Genomic DNA, 15,928 nt, shown 5'->3' with positions numbered 1-15,928 from the left:
GCACGATACCCGGTGGGTAGTCATGCCAGCCAGCCAAAGTCATTATTGATATCAAGGCAGCTGTAGCTATAAAGCTGTAGGAGAGAAAAGAGAGGCAGGGGAGAGGCTGCCAAACCTGTCTGATCTTCAAGCTGGCCCCATTTACTTAAGGCTTCTCTTGGACACAGACCAGTTGGAACAGGAGAGGACCCTGAGAAGTAGAGTTGCTTTGATCCCCTCCCCTCAGTGGGAAGGGGTCCTGTGTGCAGATTTTGAGGGTCACCATAGAGGGAATTCACACACATATAGTCATGGAATCATATCCTTATAGGATGTTACAGTTCAAGGGAACAAACACCAAAGATAGCCTTTCTGTCGGGAGGAGAGAAAAAGGCCCTCCCACAGGCAAGATAAAACCCACAGAAGAGGAAGCACAAGAGGAAACCACCAACTGCTGGTTTCCAGCAGCACATCACGTCATTCCACCCCACTCCTCCCCCAAGTCTCTCCCTTTCTTTAAGTTTCAAGCCCTGTTTTGCTTCTGTGTTCTTGCACTCCACCATGGTTTTCTGGAACTGAAAACCAGATCTTTTGTTGGACAGAGGGTGAAGAGCAGGATAGAAAAGGGATGGTTGGACAGGAGAGAAATTCAGGATATGGAGGCTGGAATTCCGGGTTTATTTTTTCAGCAGGTCATAAAAGGTTTAATAGAAATCAAGGTTACTGGGTAGAGAGCTGCTCCTCCTGTGTCCTCCCCACTTATTTATTTAGGTGTCCCCAAGGACTCCACTCCCACTATTCTGTCTGATCTTTCTTTATGCCCATGACAGGACCAGCTAACAACACCCCTGCCCCACCCCCTATACACATACTTCAGGATCGGGGCAGCTCTGTCTCAGGGCCATGATAATCCCACCCCTCTGCCCCATCTCCAAGGCAACCTGTCAGTGAGAAGAGGACAAAGGGCACAGGAAGGGGCCCCAATAGGAAGCATAAGTGGAAGCACAAAGCTGACCAAGCTACAGGAACAGACCTCTCCCTGCGACAAAGCCCCTTGCCTCAGCTTTTTGTTTCCTTTGCAAAAGACTTGGTCATCTCCCTTCCTATCCCTAACTCTATTTTCTTTTTCTTTTCTTTTTTTTTTTTTAAGACGGAGTTTCGCTCTTACTGCCCAGGCTGGAGTGCAATGGCACCACCTGGGCTCACTGCAACCTTCACCTCCTGGGTTCAAGTGATTCTCCTGCCTCCGCCTTCTCGAGTAGCTGGGATTACAGGCACTCACCACCACGCCTGACAAGTTTTTGTATTTTTAGTAGAGATGGGGTTTCACCATGTTGGCCAGGCTGGTCTCGAACTCCCTGACATTAGGTGATCCACCCCCTTCGGCCTCCTAAAGTGCTGGGATTACAGGTGTGAGCCACCTCGCCCGGCCGCTAACTCTACTTTCTATACCCAATCCCAAGTCTAGGCCACAAGGACTGCAAATCTTAGTGCTGAGCTGGGCCTGCAGTCAGTAGACTGTGGGGGGCACAGGACCTACTGAGACACCAGTCTGGGCAGCTCAGGAAGTGCTGGCGTCATCCCTTCCCTAATCCCAGGCTGCATGGCTAACGGTTCCTATCTGCAGTCCCAGCCTTCCGAGTTCTTCTCTCAGTTCTTCTCTCAGACCACAGTCCCAGCAACCCAGAATTTGGATTGGAGTCTGGAAGAAATGCAGAAGGATTAAACGACCACCTTTCCATTCAAAGGCCGCATCCCTGGATCTTCACGGGTGTGCCTAAGCTGCTAGTGTCAAGTTTTTTATATGAGGGTCAGTTGGGTTGTACTCAGGTTAATGAAGCAGGGAAACTGAGGCAGAAAAGAGTCTTGTGTTCAGGAGAAGTCGGACAAACAAGGAGGTTTTCAGGACTCCTCCTTAACACCCCCATCCCCATCCTGTGGGAGATCCGAGGATTCCCCTTCCGGACCCACTCCCTACATCGTCGAGTCCCGCCCCGCTCCAGTCCCCTCCCCAGGTTCAGGGCGGGGCCGGTCGGTGAGTCAGCGGCTCTCTGATCCAGCCCGGGAGGGGACCGAGCTGGAGGAGCTGGGTGTGGGGTGCGTTGGGCTGGTGGGGAGGCCGAGTTTGGGAGCAAATAGGGTCTGATTGAGCTTGTGTTGCACTGAAGGGACAGCCCTGGGTCTAGGGGAGAGAATCCCTGAGTGTGAGACCCGCCTTCCCTGGCCCCAGCCCCTCCCAGTTCCCCCAGCGACGGCCACTTCCTGGTCCCCGACGCAACCATGGCTGAAGAACAACCGCAGGTCGAATTGTTCGTGAAGGTAAGAACGCTTCTCTCAGCCACCCAAATTCCTGGAAGCCAACTCCCACGTTTCCCTCGGTCCAGCCTTAACTCCCTAATCCTTTCCCTCCTTGGCTCCCACCCCCAATCCCACGTGCCCTCTTTGGTTGAGGGGTGGTTTTGAGAGGGGAAGACATTAACTTGTTAGCAAGTAATGAGAGTTCTAGGATCAACCCTGAAAAGTTTGTAAAAGTGCAAGTTTCTAGCAGCCTAAAAGAAGGGAAGTAGAGAAAAAGGAGAATTCCCAAAAGTGAGAGTGGGGTGGGGTAGGGAGCGAGCTGGTGAAGGGACAGTGGGGGCCCAGCAGAGTTTAGAAGGGACAGAGGGGAACCTCAGTTAGGACATGTGTCCCTACAAGATCTGAGGGTGAGTAGTGTAGCAGGGGAGGGGTGTGTGTGTGTGTGGCTGGAGACATTTCAGGGAAGAGTGTGTGTTGAGAGAGGCCTGAGAGTGAGAGCAAGTAAATTGGGAAGCTTTGAGGGGGTGGAACAAAACAGGAGACTGGGATCAGAGTTCGAAAAGCAGAGCTGGAGAGGTGATGGGGTGGCATCGAATATCCACAGGACTGGGGAAAGGGAGAGAAGGGGAGGTGGCAAGAAGACGTGAGTAGCTACCACAAGGATGGGTGGGAGAGAGATCACATAGAGGAAGAGAGCTCGGTTAGGGCATTTTGGGATTTGGGGGTTGGAGAAGTAGAAGACTTGCCCCAACTCTCTCCTCTCTCTGCGGGTGTGGGTGAGGAGAGATGGTCCTATGGCATTTGGGTAGCAAAACTGCAGGCAGCAGGCTTCTTGGTGTTGCCCAGCTCCCCTCTGATTCCAGCGGCCGGTCCCCTCCCTACCGCTGCTGCATTCTTTCCCCAGTCTGGGGACCTCCTGTCTATGCCCCTCTCTCCCTTCTGTAACAGCGTCCTCTTCTCTCTGCTCTGTTTGTGTCTCTCTGTTGGCATGCATGTCTCCCCACCCTCCACTTTCCTGCCGCCTTTCTTTCCCCTTCCCCGCTTTTGTTTCTCTCATCTTTGTGTGTCTCTGCCTGTGTCTCCCTCTCCCTTTGCTTGGGTTTCTCAGGCAGCCATTCCCTCTCCCTGGGCCGGGGGAAGTCAGAGTGTGCTTGGGTCCACCCCCTTAGGTGTGGTCCCCACCTCACACTCACATTCGCCTCTGGGGCTATTTTTACTCCTGGGTGAGGCTGTGCCGCAGAGATTCCGGCCCTGTGTCCTGTGAGAGGATAGTTATTGCAGTCAGAGGACTTGTGCTGGGAGACCCTGGCAGCGGGTTAGGGGGTAGCCTTAGCTGCCCAGGCCTCATCCTCATGGTCCCTTCCCCCACATCCTTGACAGGAAGGAAGCTGGAGACAGAGAGATGAATCACCCTCAGCTTAGGGGGAGGTGTCCCTTGGGCCAATGAGGTCACTACTTGCTAATTAGAGGGCAGCCCCTCTCTGTAGGGCCCTCCATATCTCTAGGGCAAGGCCCAGGGCCCCTTGACTAGACTCCCTACCCAGCTGCCAAAGACAGCTTGGGTTGGAGGTTTAGAGAACCAAAGCTCTGGCTCCCAGACCCCACCCCACCTCTCCTGTCTTCAGACTCTACTGCCTTCAGGAACCCAGAAATCCAGGCTTCTAGCCTACAACTCTGGCCTCACTGAAGTTCCACACCCTTCCCTCTCTAGGATTCAGATCCTCCCAAGTTCTCCAGGACCTCCTCCCTTTACTTATCTCCCACCTGTCCTCAGTCTCTGGGGAACCAGAAGCCTGCCTTTGCAAAAAAAATTTCCCATTGATCTGCCTTAGGTTTGACCCAGGCCCAAGGGCGAAGAGCCCATAGTGAGGGGACAGTGTATGTGTCATGACTAGGCAGAAAACAGCTGGTCTGGGAGTGGGAATGCAGAGACTGGCCTAGGGATTGGTGGGGTGCACCAGGCATAACCTTGGGTTGGGGTTGCTTTTCAGGCTGGTAGTGATGGGGCCAAGATTGGGAACTGCCCGTTCTCCCAGAGACTGTTCATGGTACTGTGGCTCAAGGGAGTCACCTTCAATGTTACCACCGTTGACACCAAAAGGTAGGCCTGCTTCTGTTCCTTGAAACACCCCTTGTGTACACATGTGTGCAAACACACACTCACGCACCCGAGTCCTTCTGTCGTGAACATTTTTGCCCTCCTCCTGGAGTCCCTTTCTTATCCCACGTCCTCCATTCCCCCTTTCTGGTTCTCCCTGACCCTCATTTCCAGTCCTGATGCCTAATCCTTTCTCCAGGCGGACCGAGACAGTGCAGAAGCTGTGCCCAGGAGGGCAGCTCCCATTCCTGCTGTATGGCACTGAAGTGCACACAGACACCAACAAGATTGAGGAATTTCTGGAGGCAGTGCTGTGCCCTCCCAGGTATAGTGGCACTCAGAAAGTGGAGAGGTGGAGCAGGGAGATTCTGGGAAACAGACAGGTAGCAGAAATGGAAAACAGAGATGGTGGTGGGGCTGGGGCAGGGGAGCTAGCTGAGGTTCCTCCCAGGAAGACATCTTACCTCATTTTTCCCATTGGCTTTCAGGTACCCCAAGCTGGCAGCTCTGAACCCTGAGTCCAACACTGCTGGGCTGGACATATTTGCCAAATTTTCTGCCTACATCAAGAATTCAAACCCAGCACTCAATGATAGTGAGTCCTGTGGGTCAGAGGCCTGGGTCCTGGGAGGAATAGAGAGGACCCAGCGGGTAGGAGACATTAGGGGCACCTGGAAGTTCCGATATCAGGGAGATGAAGCAGATGTTGGTAAATTTCCCCCAGCTTCCCATTTTTGCTTTACCTCTGTATTTCCCTGCATTTTTATTGGCCAGGACTTTTAAGCCTTTCTCATTTGTTCCCTAGCCTCTTTTGCTCCACTGGGGACATTAGTTGTCTGCTGGCCTGTTTTCTGGCAGAATAGGATTATGCTTAAGAACAATCATCACTTTAGATCCAGATTGCCTGAGTACAAATCCAACTAGCTGTATAATTTTGAGCAATCATTTCACCTCTAAGTCCATTTCCAGATCCATAAAATTAGGATAACAATTTCATATAAATAAGTTTTTTGTTTTGTTTTTTTTTTGGAGACAGAGTCTCACTCTGTCGTCCAGGCTGGAGTGCAGTGTCTCAGTCACCTCACTGCAACCTACACCTGCCGAGTTCAAGCTATTCTCCTACCTCAGCCTCCTGAGTAGCTGGGATTACGGACGTGCGTCACCATGCCCAGTTAATTTTTGTATTTTTAGTAAAGACGGGGTTTCACCATGTTGGCCAGGCTGGTCTTGAACTCCTGACCTCAGGTGATCCATCTGCCTCGGCCTCCCAAAGTTCTGGGATTACAGGCGTGAGCAACTGCACCTGGCGATATAAATCAGTTTTTAAAATGTAAAGTGCTCCGTTTGGGATGCCGAGGTGAGCGGATCACCTGAGGTTAGGAATTGGAGACCAGCCTGGCCAACATGACTGGGCTCTACTAAAAAAAAATACAAAAATTAGCCAGGTGTGGTGGCAGGCACCTGTAATCCCAGCTACTCAGGAGGCTGAGGCAGGAGAATCATTTGAATCTGGGAGGCAGAGGCTGCAGTGAGCCGGGATCATGCCACTGTACTCCAGCCTGGGCAACGGACCAAGACTCCATCTAAAATAAAATAATATAAAGTAAAATAAAATAAAATGTAAAGTGCTTAGAATAACACATAGAAAAGTAAATGAGTGTTAGCTATTATTATTTTGGACTCACCATTAGTATCTACCCCCAACGGGCCTTTTCAGACTATGTCAATCTTTTCCTGAAGTTCTAATCAATTCCCTCTTGCACAGATCTGGAGAAGGGACTCCTGAAAGCCCTGAAGGTTTTAGACAATTACTTAACATCGCCCCTCCCAGAGGAAGTGGATGAAACCAGTGCTGAAGATGAAGGTGTCTCTCAGAGGAAGTTTCTGGATGGCAGCGAGCTCACCCTGGCTGACTGCAACCTGTTGCCAAAGTTACACATAGTACAGGTGTGTGGTTATTGCGGGAGGAGAGGATGACCACTGGGATGGCCCTTTAAGGAGCTTCCCACATGGGCTTCCCCTGACAACCACTCTGAAGATGGCTTCTTTCTTATTGTGGTTTTCATAAATTGCTACCAATGGCAGACCCCACCCCAGTCCTTTGCAGCAGTCATTGCTGGCAAGACCACTGCTTGAGATAATTATATTCCATGATATAAGTCGTGGGTGCAAACAGACTACCAAAGAGGAATACATCCCAGTATTACTTTTGAAGAATGCTCTTCCTGTCTCGGTATCACTGCCAAATTCCCAGATTAGATAGAGCAGGCTTTTCCTAAAGTCAAAGCTTTAACTTTCTTTATAGCTTCAATCTTCACTTCCTCTTGTGGAAGATCAAAACTGCTGGTTCTCATGTTTTTGTCATAGCCTCAAAGCTATGGTTTAGTTTGTGCAACATGGGCCTGACGTCAGTCTGCCACACAACTATGTAGTGAACATCCATGTACTAAGCATTGAAATATACACAAGTGTATGGTGACTGGGCCTTGCTCTCAAAGGGTTGAAATCTGAGACAATAAAATATTCACATGAAAGTTAAGAATATATGATGAAGTCAGATGGGCTGGGCACGGTGGCTCACACCTATAATCCCAACACTTTGGGAGGCCAAGGCTGGTGGATCACCTGAGGTTAGGAGTTTGAGACCGGCCTGGCCAACATGGTGAAACCCCATCTCTACTAAAATTACAAAAATTATTCGCAGTGGGCACCTGTAATCACAGCTATTCGGGAGGCTGAGGCAGGAGAATCACTTGAACCTGAGAGGCGGAGGTTGCAGTGAGCCGGGATCATGCCATTGCACTCCAGCCTGGGTGACAGAGCAAGACTCCCTCGTCTCAAAAAAAAAAAGTCTGATGAAAAATAAGGACAAAAGTCACTGTGTCAGTGCCTGAAGTGGTATGGGGGAAAAAAGTCACTGTGGAAATTCAAGAGGAGAATTTTATGATATGTAAATTATATCTCAGGTTTTAAAAACTCAGGAAAAATGGCTGGTTATTAAAAGCCAGGATTTCAGTAAGTGAAAAGGAGGGCTAACGATGGTACAAGACAGTAAGGAGTTGAGCTGGTTTTATCATGTCAGCCTGGGGAGAAGGGAAAGGCCAGCGTAGCAGCCAAGGTGGCTTCCCTGGGGCTAACATGTTGGTTCCTCTCCTCTCCCCATCCTCAGGTGGTGTGTAAGAAGTACCGGGGATTCACCATCCCCGAGGTCTTCCGCGGAGTGCATCGGTACTTGAGCAATGCCTACGCGCGGGAAGAATTCGCTTCCACCTGTCCAGATGATGAGGAGATCGAGCTCGCCTATGAGCAAGTGGCCAAGGCCCTCAAATAAGCCCCTCCTGGGACTCCCTCAACCCCCTCCATTTTCTTCACAAAGGCCCTGGTGGTTTCCACATTGCTACCCAATGGACACACTCCAAAATGGCCAGTGGTCAGGGAATCCTGGATCACTTATTCCGGGATGGTGTGATGGAAGAGGGGATGACGGAAAGAAATGGGGGGCCTGAGTGAGATTTTTATTATGGGGTGGGATGGGTAGAACAACATATTTCGGTAATAAAATACAGAATAAAAATCAAGTGTTTTTATGCAATGGGGGTTTGAAGTGTGGGTGATATGGAATGAGGGGTGGGTCAGTGATCTTGAGCTCACGGCAGAAGCCAGGAATTAAGAAGGGAAATGTTTGTGGTGGGGGCTATTTTTCGTGCCGGTCCGCCGTTGCGCTGTTGTGAAGTCTACGAAGCATTTGCAGCCCCGACACTAGGGCCGGCCAGATCTGGGTGGGCCTGGGCAGCGCTCGCTGGGCGGCGCCGATTTCTGGCAAGGGGGACGCAGTCTGGATGTAGGGGGCGCGGCTTAGCAGGGCGGAATGGGCGTGGCCCAAAGAAGCCCCGCCCCGTCCCGCTTAGACAATGCCCCGGAGCCGCCAGACCGTCGCGCCCCCGCCCCATCGTAGTATATGAGCTCGCCTACCCAAGGACCCCCTAAAAGCCAGAGCTCCCAGTCCCTGAGGCTTGAAGACGGGGACTCCCTTCTCCACCAACTCTGTCCTCGGGGGGTGGGGCCCCAGCCGAGATCACAGCGCGACAGGAGTGGGGGTGGCCGCTGGAGGTGAGTCTTGGGTGGGAGGCCCTGAACCGTATGGGGGCCGGAGTTTGGGGGTGCCGGGCCCATGCCTGCACCGGACAAAGTATGGGAAGCCGGCATTTGGGCGCGGAGCTAGGCGGGGTGGACTTTGGGACACAGACGGGGAACCCGGCCCTGGAGCCGGGAGTAGCGCCAGCGCCCCGGAACCACGCCCCCTGTTTCCCCGCCCCTCGCATTTCGTTTTAGACCTCTCCCAGTCCTTTGGGACTCAGTCCGGTTTATACTAGGTCTTGCTAGGGGCAGCGTGACCGGCCAGGGCGGAGAGAGGATGCTTAACTCCTTAGGCTGGAACTCCTCCCTTCCTACCCACCTTTTTTCCCTTCTCTTTCGGGTATTCAAGACTTCCATCCCCCAGCCCTTGACTCTCCAGCTTTCTCCTTCTGTCCCATAACCCCTGCGGGTCCCGGGCCGGACTTCAAGTCCCTACCGTAGCGAGCAGCTGAGGGTTAAGGGGGCGGGGCTGCTGCATTTTTGGGGAGTGAGCGCATCCTAGTGGCTGCCAAGAGGGGCGCCCGACAGGGACCTCACGAAACCCCCGAGCAGGGGCAACAGGTGTTTTGGAGATTAGACACCCTAGCCTTGTTCCTCAGGCTCCTCTTAAAGAATCTGACCCCTGAGGGTGCTGGGTAGAGTGGGGTCGACAGGAGCAGAAGGTCTGGAGGGGGTGGGGCGGAGTGGGAGGGACGCCCAGAGATGGCAGGAGGAAGACCTGGGCGCTCTTAACCACCCCCAACGCCCTTGTCTGCATGTGTCTTTCTCTGTCTCCTCCTTTTCTGTTTCTTCTCCCAGACAGGTGAAGAAACAAGAAAACTAAGAAATTCGAGCGGTTGGAGGGGGCTTCTGTGTGGATGGGATGGGGACGCCGGGGGAGGGGCTGGGCCGCTGCTCCCATGCCCTGATCCGGGGAGTCCCAGAGAGCCTGGCGTCGGGGGAAGATGCGGGGGCTGGCCTTCCGGCTCTGGATCTGGCCAAAGCCCAAAGGGAGCACGGGGTGCTGGGAGGTAAACTGAGGCAGCGACTGGGGCTACAGCTGCTAGAACTGCCACCTGAGGAGTCGTTGCCGCTGGGACCGCTGCTTGGCGACACGGCCGTGATCCAAGGGGACACGGCCCTAATCACGCGACCCTGGAGCCCCGCTCGTAGGCCAGAGGTGAGCGCCACGGCGAGTGTGTGGTATAGGGAAGGGCAGGAGGAGCTGGATGTCGGGGCTTTGGGGAAGAATTGGGGACGGGGGTGTCACAGCTCCGTGCCCTCTTCTCCTATCCTAAGGTCGATGGAGTCCGCAAAGCCCTGCAAGACCTGGGGCTCCGAATTGTGGAAATAGGAGACGAGAATGCGACGCTGGATGGCACTGACGTTCTCTTCACCGGTGAGTCTGGTGGGCGGCACCAGCTGGGTCTTGGCACAGGGAAGTAGAGTTTGGGAGACTCGGCCGTCTCGAGCCTTGTTTCCAACTCATTCCCGCCCTCAAACCTCCGCGGCCTCCCGGACTCAGGCCGGGAGTTTTTCGTAGGCCTCTCCAAATGGACCAATCACCGAGGAGCTGAGATCGTGGCGGATACGTTCCGGGTGCGGAGCGGGACCCGCCTAGGGAGGGAGCGGGGTGCAGGTGGGGGGTCGGAAAGGCCTGGGAGCCCGCTGGGGAAAATGAGAGGCACAGAGCAGCCTATGTTTGAGGATATCCCATCACCCCTCCCGCGCCCCTGAAAACCTCCCCTCGCTCTCCCTAGGACTTCGCCGTCTCCACTGTGCCGGTCTCGGGTCCCTCACACCTGCGTGGTCTCTGCGGCATGGGGGGACCTCGCACTGTTGTGGCAGGCAGCAGCGAAGCTGCCCAAAAGGCTGTCCGGGTGAGGAGGGGGCGGGGCCAACGAAAGTGGGCGCGGTTCTGGGCCCGGGAGGCAGGGAGCTAGGAGGCTTAGGAAATTAGCCCCAACCCCTGCCCTCATTGGGCTGTCCATCTTATATGAAAGAACACACGAGTAAATAAGAAGTTACAACAGCGGGACTAGGAACAGAGGTGATTAATTTGCTATTCCGGAGTTTCAGGAAACCCCAAAGTTGGCACCTAAACTGTTACTCTAAGGATGGATAGGACAGATGAGGGGAGGGGCTGGGGAAGGTAGGGGGTTGAAAATAACTGCATGTGATTCCAAGGTGGAAATTAGCAAAGGTAACTAAAGTACTTAGTGTCTGACATACAGTAAGCTCTATGTGCTTGCTGTCATTATTATGCACAAATGTCAGTCTTTCCCTAGCCCTTAGTGGTGGTTGAGCAGGCGGACTTAGCTGTGGAGAGGTTCTGAGACTGCAACACTTCCTTTTTCCTCCAGGCAATGGCAGTACTGACTGATCACCCATATGCTTCCCTGACCCTCCCAGATGACGCAGCTGCTGACTGTCTCTTTCTTCGTCCTGGGTTGCCTGGTGTGCCCCCCTTCCTCCTGCACCGTGGAGGTGGGGATCTGCCCAACAGCCAGGAGGTGAGGGAGGGCAGGAACTCCAACACCAAGCACCATCAGAGAAAAGAGTTTCAGGCTTTCCTAGTGGGAGGAAGGGTACCTTCTCTAGAAGCCTGGGTGGGGCCACTCTGAGCTGGCTGGAAGAGTGGCCTGGCTCAGCCTGAGGTCTCACTACCCTCTCCCCACTCCATGTCCTCCCTGTGCAGGCACTGCAGAAGCTCTCTGATGTCACCCTGGTACCTGTGTCCTGCTCAGAACTGGAGAAGGCTGGCGCCGGGCTCAGCTCCCTCTGCTTGGTGCTCAGCACACGCCCCCACAGCTGAGGGCCTGGCCTTGGGGTACTGCTGGCCAGGGGTAGGATAGTATAGGGAGCAGAAAGGGAAGGAGGGTTAGATAGAGAATGCTGAGTAGGCAGTAGTTGGGAGAGAATCTCAATATGGGGGGAGGGCAGAGTGTAGGGAAAAGGATAGGGGCCACTGGGTTGAGTCCTCCCTCTCAGAACCAATAAAATAGAATTGACCTTTTAGACTGGGCTGTGACTGGTGTCTTACTGGGTCAAAGGGATAAGGCAGGGCTGAAACCTGGGGTTGGGGTCAGTGCAGGGAAGAAGGCCTCTCATTCAAAAAACTTGTTAGATACTTACCAACTCATTGCCCAACCATGTCATAGGAACTTGCGCAAAAGATGGACAAGACAGAATTTCTATCGTGGGACGTGTGTCTAGGGCAGAGAAAAGAGTGTACGGATGGATTGCTCACTGAATTTATCTAAAAGTCAGATGATTCAGAGACTGGTAGATTACCAGTCCACCCCTATTTGATAAAGAAAAAGAAATGACACTTCCAGGGACATTCATTTTTCATTCATTCATTTACTGAGGCTTAGTAATGATATCAAAAGGGTTGGTCTCCTGATGGTGGGGAGCTCACAGTACATGCAAATTTCTTACAAATTGAAATACAGGTTGTGATGTGATGGAACAATTTACAGAAGGCTGTTTCTATGAGGGAAATAAAGGGGGTGTGCCCTAGGGCATCAAAGTATATACAAGGGGTGGGCCAGGAGGATCAGCTTCCCAGAGAAGGCCACACTTGAACTGAGGATAAATAAGAATTAGCCAGGCAGATAGTGTGGAGGAGGGAAAGCGGTACTACAGAAAGAAGGAATTGCACTGGGCAAAGACATTTTGGGGCTAGGGAGAATTCTCTTAAGGCTGGCATTTTCTAAGATGTGCATGTGGAGTGACAGAGATAAGCCTGGAGAGTGGACAAAGTACTGTAGTATGTTGTATCCAAAGCCAAGGCATGTGGGCACAGAGCTGAAGCTAAGGAGAGTACTTCAGTTCTGTAATAAGGGCTGTCAGAAGCAGTTATCTCTTGAGTAGCATCTCGCTGACTTCAGGGAGGAAAGCAAGGGTAGGAGGATGAGGTGGGGCTATGGGTAATCCAGGAAGGAAGTGAGGAGAGTACATTCACTTGGCAGCACTGGTCATGGAATAGAGTGTGGGTTTGACAGTGATGTTAAGATAGAAAGACTGGACTTTATGGCTCACTGTGTGGGAGTAAGAGAGGAAGGAGGTCTGCGTGACTCCCAGTTTCTAGGTTGGGCAACTGGGTTGTTAAAGAGAATGCAGAGGAGAATTAAGTGAGCAGCTTCAGAGATGACAATGAGTTGGGTTTGACATTCGGAGTGCAAAATGCCTGAGGTCAGTCAGGCAGAATGTCTAAGGGGAAGTTTGTTAATCCCAAATCTGAGATCTGAGCCAGAGTTCTCGGTGTCATTTGCAGAGGTGGGGGTTGAGGACTGACTGTGGATGAGAGTGTCCCAGAAGAACAGAAAGGGACAAACCTAGAATGATGGGGAATACTGTAGGGATATGGAGCAAGGAAGAGGAGTCCAAAAAGAAAACACCAGCAACAAAGTAAAATAGAGTTTAAAGAATGGAGTAATCAGGCCAGGCGCTGTGGCTCACACCTATAATCCCAGCACTTTGGGAGGTCGAGGCGGGTGGATCACGAGATCAGGAGATCAAGACCATCCTGGCTAACACAGTGAAACCCCATCTTTACCAAAAATACAAAAAATTAGCTGGGCGTCTTGGCAGCCGCCTGTAGTCCCAGCTACTCAGGAGGCGGAGGAAGGAGAATGGCGTGAACCCGGGAAGCGGAGCTTGCAGTGAGCTGAGATTATGCCTCTGCACTCCAGCCTGGGCGACAGAGCGAGACTCTATCTCAAAAAAAAAAAAAAAAAAAAAAAAAAAGGAATGGAGTAATCGGAGACCAAACCAGATGAATGCTAAAAATGTCTACTGGGTGTGGCTATTAGGACATTACTGGCAATCTTATGGAGAGCAGATAAGCAATTTCAACAGATGAGCAGTAGAGATAAAGTGAAGGAGAAGAAAATGGAAGAGGCAGGTGTATGCCCCTGGTTCCAAAGCTTGACTGTGAAGGGAAGGGAAGAGATAAGGCAACTGTCTGGGACTTCTGATGTCGTGAGATAGGAGCTAGGGCTTGATTGGATATACAGACGACACCGGTGGTGAGGGAGACATGGAGGTTATAGGAGAAATGTGAGTAAGTTTAGGAGTAAGATCAGTGGCAGAGACAGCCTAGAGCCCAGGTCTCCCGACTCCCAGTTATTTCTATACCATGGTGCCTTCCTCTTCCAGGTGAGGGACCAAGGAGGGGAGAGGGATTATGGGTAGCTGGGATCCCCTAGCTTGGGAGGTTTGGAGTAAGGGCTTCCCTTCAAACTACAACCGCATAGATGGTGGAGGCATCAGCAGGGTCCACTGTGGACAGCCGGCGGGGCCTGCTGAGGGCTAGATGGTCCAGATCCGCATAGAGCAGGCTCTGGAGGAGGAAGGGCAGGAAGATAAGATGGTCTCCACAGTCTCCCTTAGGGTTCAGGCCTTTTTTTTTTTTTGGTCCATATTCCTCAGAGATTCTGGCCATCCCCTTCCCATCCCCATGCCCTTACCGGTTCCTGGTCCAGGACCCCTGGAATCTTGGGCTCTTCCTCCTTTACTGGCCTCTGGGGCTCGGTTTTCACAAGTGGAGCTATGTGAGGGGGACAGAGCTGAAGGATGGAGAGAAGGTGACCAACATGTCTGTTCCCAGCAAGGGCTCAGACATAGGAATTGAGGGGTGGGGAGTGGGTGTGTAGGAGAAAGAAAACGGGGTGGAGTTAGTCTCACCAAATCTAGGGAGTGGTCGAATCGGTTGCGGGGGCAGGCGCCTGTAAGGGACATATGAGTCTTTGAGAGCCACCAGTCTTGTCTCACTGGTTCTCCTGGGACTCAGGCCGCGCCAAGGACAGTCCAGCAACTTGAAGGCTCAGACCAGAAACAACTTAGACTCTACCCCCACCGACAGTCCAGCCCAGGCTCTGACTCTGCTGCACTTCCAGCTCATCTCCTCTGGCTGGGCTCTACTCACCAGCCAGCAGCCTCGCTCCCACCTTTGACCTCTCCCATTCTTTGCCAAGACAGGACCAGAGCTCTAGGTCTAGCTCTTTCTTTTGCGAAGGTTCTGGTCCTGCTCTTTCCACCTCTGGTCACTCCCATTTAACCAGGCCAGGTCCCTCCTGCTCACCTGTGCAGCCACCAGACCAGGCCCAAAGCTCCCAGTCCCAGCACCAGCCCAGCGCCCAGCAGCGGGATCAGGAGCTGGGGATACAGGGACCCTGGGGGAAAGGCATGGCAGGGAGGGATGCTGAGGTCAGGGGTTTGACGAGAGAGAGCCAGCTCTCCCGCTCAAGAACCCCCAGCCAAGGCCCTCTTCCATCCTCTTCCCTCCTCCGGGTATGTGTCGGAGTTAAGTTCCCTTGTGCGCACAGGCCTGGACCTACCATGGGTAGGCCCGGGAGTCTTGCAATAGGTCCTGTCCCCCAGCACGTGAAGCACTGTACGGCTCTCGTCCTCGTGGCGGCCCTTGCAGAAAAAGGTGCCCGAGTCCCCCGCGCTCAAGAGGAGCTCCAGCCGCCGGATACCAGAGTCCAGGGAGCGAAGGCGGCCTACAAAAGGCTGGAGGGGAGGCACGGTAGGGGTCCCGCTCGAAGAGGCCCACAGGATCGGTCGGCGTCCTTTGGAGAGGCCCTTGCAGGCCGGAAAGCTGGGCGCCCAGACCCAGCGGATGGGGTGAGAGACTCCTACGCAAGAGAGATTCACCCGGTCCCCAGGGCGGCCGTCCAGAGAAGCTAGGAGAGGCCGGAGGCTGTGGTTAGGGCCGGTCCATAGGGCAAGACGACCCCCCATCCCGTCTCCTCTTTCTCTTCTCTCTTCTGCACTCCAGCCATCCTGGATCTTCCCACACACAACCCACCCTACTAGGCGGCCCCTTTCTTGCTTTAGCCCCTCTGCATCTATCACAACTCTCCCAGGGATCTCTTACCCCCTTGGTTCCCTTGGGCCCTCAAGAGCAGCAGCGGTAGCAGCTGCAGAAACACAGCCATGGTTGGGATGTGGTGAGGAGAAGCTGCGAGCGAATCAGCGGCGTGGGGCGGGTTAGGGGGGGACCGGAGGGAAGTTGGGGGTGAGGAGAACGGAGGGGCTGGAGGGCTCCGATAAGAGAGGGGGCGGGGCCACCAACTACCCAGATCCCTTTGGGAATCCTCGCAGGCAAACTCAGAGTCCTCAGATGGTGCTCACTTAAAATGTGTGCTGGGGCCATTTACACAAACGCTTTTGCCTGCTTAACTTTTCAGGCGCGCCTGTAATCCCAGCTACTTACTTGAGGCTGAGGAGGGAGGATCGCTTGAGCTCAGGAGGTCCAGGTTGCAGTGAACTGTGATCAGGCCATTGCACTCCAGCCTGGACGACAGAGCCAGCCAGACCCTGTCTCAAAAACAACAACAACAACAACAAAAATCCCTATTTTGTAGGGTATTGTGATAACGAAATAAAGTAATGCATGTAAACTGCTTAGAATACATAGGATCACTA

The 15,928-nt window shown here is 53.1% G+C and overlaps 3 protein-coding genes across 10 annotated transcripts; 2 read left to right on the top strand and 1 right to left on the bottom strand.

The window, feature by feature from the left end:
* Window positions 1-1,236: 1,236 nt before the first annotated feature.
* Window positions 1,237-7,962, top strand: CLIC1 (chloride intracellular channel 1). Of its 2 annotated transcripts, none has more exons than XM_025381411.1 (7): window positions 1,237-1,763; window positions 2,210-2,298; window positions 4,269-4,378; window positions 4,575-4,700; window positions 4,864-4,970; window positions 6,141-6,322; window positions 7,545-7,962. In XM_025381411.1, exons 2-7 carry the CDS (start codon window positions 2,260-2,262, stop codon window positions 7,704-7,706), a joined length of 726 nt encoding a protein of 241 aa, XP_025237196.1. In that variant the 5' UTR covers window positions 1,237-1,763; window positions 2,210-2,259; the 3' UTR covers window positions 7,707-7,962. The 2 variants fall into 2 exon arrangements, with proteins under 2 accessions (XP_025237196.1, XP_025237195.1); XM_025381410.1 differs by lacking the exon at window positions 1,237-1,763 and adding an exon at window positions 2,020-2,076 and having other exon boundaries at window positions 7,545-7,961.
* An 8-nt stretch (window positions 7,963-7,970) lies between these two features.
* Window positions 7,971-11,509, top strand: DDAH2 (dimethylarginine dimethylaminohydrolase 2). Of its 3 annotated transcripts, none has more exons than XM_025381409.1 (7): window positions 7,971-9,174; window positions 9,311-9,671; window positions 9,791-9,890; window positions 10,017-10,090; window positions 10,252-10,371; window positions 10,855-11,004; window positions 11,190-11,509. In XM_025381409.1, the coding sequence occupies exons 2-7, from the start codon at window positions 9,375-9,377 to the stop codon at window positions 11,304-11,306; spliced, it is 858 nt and encodes a 285-aa protein (XP_025237194.1). In that variant the 5' UTR covers window positions 7,971-9,174; window positions 9,311-9,374; the 3' UTR covers window positions 11,307-11,509. The 3 variants fall into 3 exon arrangements, with proteins under 3 accessions (XP_025237194.1, XP_025237193.1, XP_025237192.1); XM_025381407.1 differs by having other exon boundaries at window positions 8,273-8,485; XM_025381408.1 differs by having other exon boundaries at window positions 7,971-9,671.
* A 2,117-nt stretch (window positions 11,510-13,626) lies between these two features.
* On the bottom strand, window positions 13,627-15,446 carry MPIG6B (megakaryocyte and platelet inhibitory receptor G6b). 5 transcript variants are annotated; one of them, XM_025383664.1, is made up of 6 exons: window positions 15,378-15,443; window positions 14,836-15,183; window positions 14,580-14,670; window positions 14,183-14,223; window positions 13,966-14,045; window positions 13,627-13,838 (listed from the first exon to the last, which is right to left on the bottom strand). In XM_025383664.1, the coding sequence occupies exons 1-6, from the start codon at window positions 15,436-15,438 to the stop codon at window positions 13,734-13,736; spliced, it is 726 nt and encodes a 241-aa protein (XP_025239449.1). In that variant the 5' UTR covers window positions 15,439-15,443; the 3' UTR covers window positions 13,627-13,733. The 5 variants fall into 5 exon arrangements, with proteins under 5 accessions (XP_025239449.1, XP_025239450.1, XP_025239451.1 ...); XM_025383665.1 differs by having other exon boundaries at window positions 13,734-13,838; window positions 13,966-14,064; XM_025383666.1 differs by lacking the exon at window positions 14,580-14,670 and having other exon boundaries at window positions 13,734-13,838; window positions 13,966-14,064; window positions 15,378-15,446.
* Window positions 15,447-15,928: the final 482 nt, after the last annotated feature.

The sequence above is a fragment of the Theropithecus gelada genome, chromosome 4 (genome assembly GCF_003255815.1).
Source record: "Theropithecus gelada isolate Dixy chromosome 4, Tgel_1.0, whole genome shotgun sequence".
NCBI lineage: Eukaryota > Metazoa > Chordata > Mammalia > Primates > Cercopithecidae > Theropithecus > Theropithecus gelada.
Note: the sequence above shows the minus strand (reverse complement) of the source record. Positions and strands in the feature narration are given on the sequence as shown.

What these genes read in the sequence shown, in the direction of transcription:
- CLIC1 (XM_025381411.1), top strand. Translation starts at nt 2,260, where the DNA reads ATGGCTGAAGAACAACCGCAGGTCGAATTGTTCGTGAAG. An exon ending in AAACCCAGCACTCAATGATA is followed by an intron (nt 4,971 to 6,140) that starts GTGAGTCCTGTG and finishes CCTCTTGCACAG; the next exon opens with ATCTGGAGAAGGGACTCCTG. An exon ending in CAAAGTTACACATAGTACAG is followed by an intron (nt 6,323 to 7,544) that starts GTGTGTGGTTAT and finishes CCCCATCCTCAG; the next exon opens with GTGGTGTGTAAGAAGTACCG.
- DDAH2 (XM_025381409.1), top strand. Translation starts at nt 9,375, where the DNA reads ATGGGGACGCCGGGGGAGGGGCTGGGCCGCTGCTCCCATGCCCTGATC. An exon ending in GCCCCGCTCGTAGGCCAGAG is followed by an intron (nt 9,672 to 9,790) that starts GTGAGCGCCACG and finishes TCCTATCCTAAG; the next exon opens with GTCGATGGAGTCCGCAAAGC. An exon ending in ATCTGCCCAACAGCCAGGAG is followed by an intron (nt 11,005 to 11,189) that starts GTGAGGGAGGGC and finishes CTCCCTGTGCAG; the next exon opens with GCACTGCAGAAGCTCTCTGA.
- MPIG6B (XM_025383664.1), bottom strand. Translation starts at nt 15,438, where the DNA reads ATGGCTGTGTTTCTGCAGCTGCTACCGCTGCTGCTCTTGAGGGCCCAA. An exon ending in GGCCCAAGGGAACCAAGGGG is followed by an intron (nt 15,184 to 15,377) that starts GTAAGAGATCCC and finishes GGCCTCTCCTAG; the next exon opens with CTTCTCTGGACGGCCGCCCT. An exon ending in TCGACCACTCCCTAGATTTG is followed by an intron (nt 14,046 to 14,182) that starts GTGAGACTAACT and finishes CCCCTCACATAG; the next exon opens with CTCCACTTGTGAAAACCGAG.